The sequence below is a fragment of the Helianthus annuus genome, chromosome 17 (genome assembly GCF_002127325.2).
Source record: "Helianthus annuus cultivar XRQ/B chromosome 17, HanXRQr2.0-SUNRISE, whole genome shotgun sequence".
NCBI lineage: Eukaryota > Viridiplantae > Streptophyta > Magnoliopsida > Asterales > Asteraceae > Helianthus > Helianthus annuus.
The window spans coordinates 70,960,212-70,962,059 of record NC_035449.2 but is presented as its reverse complement, the minus strand read 5'-3'; the positions used below and the strand labels follow the sequence as shown (position 1 = coordinate 70,962,059).

At 37.8% G+C, this 1,848-nt stretch overlaps 1 protein-coding gene across 1 annotated transcript; it reads left to right on the top strand.

Moving 5' to 3' along the window:
- The first annotated feature begins 493 nt into the window (after window positions 1–493).
- Window positions 494–1,494, top strand: LOC110922390 (23 kDa jasmonate-induced protein). Its single transcript, XM_022166701.2, has 2 exons — window positions 494–969; window positions 1,042–1,494. The coding sequence occupies exons 1-2, from the start codon at window positions 547–549 to the stop codon at window positions 1,297–1,299; spliced, it is 681 nt and encodes a 226-aa protein (XP_022022393.1). The 5' UTR covers window positions 494–546; the 3' UTR covers window positions 1,300–1,494.
- The last annotated feature ends 354 nt before the right edge of the window (window positions 1,495–1,848 follow it).

The window sequence follows — 1,848 nt, the reverse complement described above, 5'->3', positions numbered from 1 at the left end:
GAAATTTTATAATTTTACTTGAAATAATAGGGTTAGATATTAACAATGAGGTGGAGGTTCATTGGCATAAGCAAAGCCTTTAAACACTTTGAGAGAGGAAGATCTTGGGTTTAAGTCCTACAGACGACAGGAATAAAAGAAATTTATCATTAAAAAAATTAGGGTTGGATATTGAACTTAATAACCAAAGCATACTTCATAACAACATGTGATTGATTCATTAAATGTTTGTCATTGGTGGCACCAAGTAACTAAAACCTTGTTCTACCAATAATGATAATGACGGACTCATCATAGATAATGTTATCGATTTGGTTCATAATCTTAATATAAGTATACAGCTAAAATAAAAATAGAAAATAAAGTAATAACAAAGATAAGGAAAAGAAAGTGGGACGGTGGATAAAGTCAACATAATTAAAAAAATGAAAACTTACATATATTATTCTAGAGGAGAATGAAAGATAGGGTATAAATAGAGCCTGGATGAATGCAAGCAAAGCAACCCAAAGCAAAATACATAATTAATAACCTCACACACCTCTAATGGCAGCTCAGGATGAGAAGAATGTGTTCGGCAAGCCCATAACAGAGGGAACTAGGATGGAGAGGGCAATCGAGGCTTTAAACAATCCAGACGCAGGTGGCAAGCGTGGTGAAGCCCTTGAATATGTGAGGAAACAGAAAGAACTCTCGCGGAAAGAAGTTTCCACACTATGTATGTTTTATAATGCTACCGGTGAGACCTTGGCTTATGATGACGGAGACTCCAGGGATGGGTCCAAGGTCTATGGTACGTATCCGGACAGAGTTCGGAACGGACAGTGGGGTGCGTTTTTGCATGTTGGAACCACTGGCCGCAGCTCTGGGTTTGTGGTGTATCGCGTCAAGAACAACGATACAGATTACTGTAGCCAGCTACTTGGTTGGGAGAACCCAGGGGGAGGGTGCCATAACTCTAACAACCATGTAAGTATATTAAGTCGCATGCATTTGTTGGGGGTCTTTTTAAGTTGAATTAGTTGAATTTGTGGTGTGCAGGCCCACTGTAACATCTTTAAAGATGGAGTGGTTGATCCAGCTGATGAGGTCTACAAGAGGATGGAGCTTAGTTCCCGACAAGATAAGGCGAGGAAGCTTGAAATGCACACCAAAGCAAGTATTGAGGAGGGAATTTCACCTGTGTATGAAGCAAAATTCACTCGTGAAGAGGCTGAGGCCTCCTCATTAATGCTATATGCTGCTGCCCCACAAGATGATGCTGCCGAACAAGATGTTGAAGCTTCATCGGCTACTTGATTGATTGCTTCTTAAGCTTTCAAGATCATGCATCTTATATAGACGTATGTATCTATATATTGCATGCATTCCGTTTGTTTGCATCTGTGTGAAGTTGTGAGAGTGCCTGTCTGTTATGTTGTGTGAATTTAATAAAACGTGTGCTTGTACCATTATCTGATTTATAATTATAATAGTCTCATGATTCCGTGTTTTTTTTTTTTTTAAGATAATAAGAGAATTATTTTGAAGCATAGGTTTAGATTAGAATTGATTTTCCCATTTTTCTGTAGTGGTTTCATCATTAGAATCGAAGTATTGAAATATTTGGATTGAAATTTAAGAAACAAAAGTTTTTCATATCTGAGAGATGCGCTAACACATGATACATGCGCAACACATGATTCTGTCGCTCATAACGTCAAACGAATGAGACATACGTGAAGAAGAAGAAGAAGAAGTAGCGCATGTGACATACCTTCATGCATAAGGTATACATTCTACAGAGTCAGAGTCATACGTCCAAAAATGTCATGAAAAGAAAAAAGTCATAGTTTCAAAAAAGAAGTA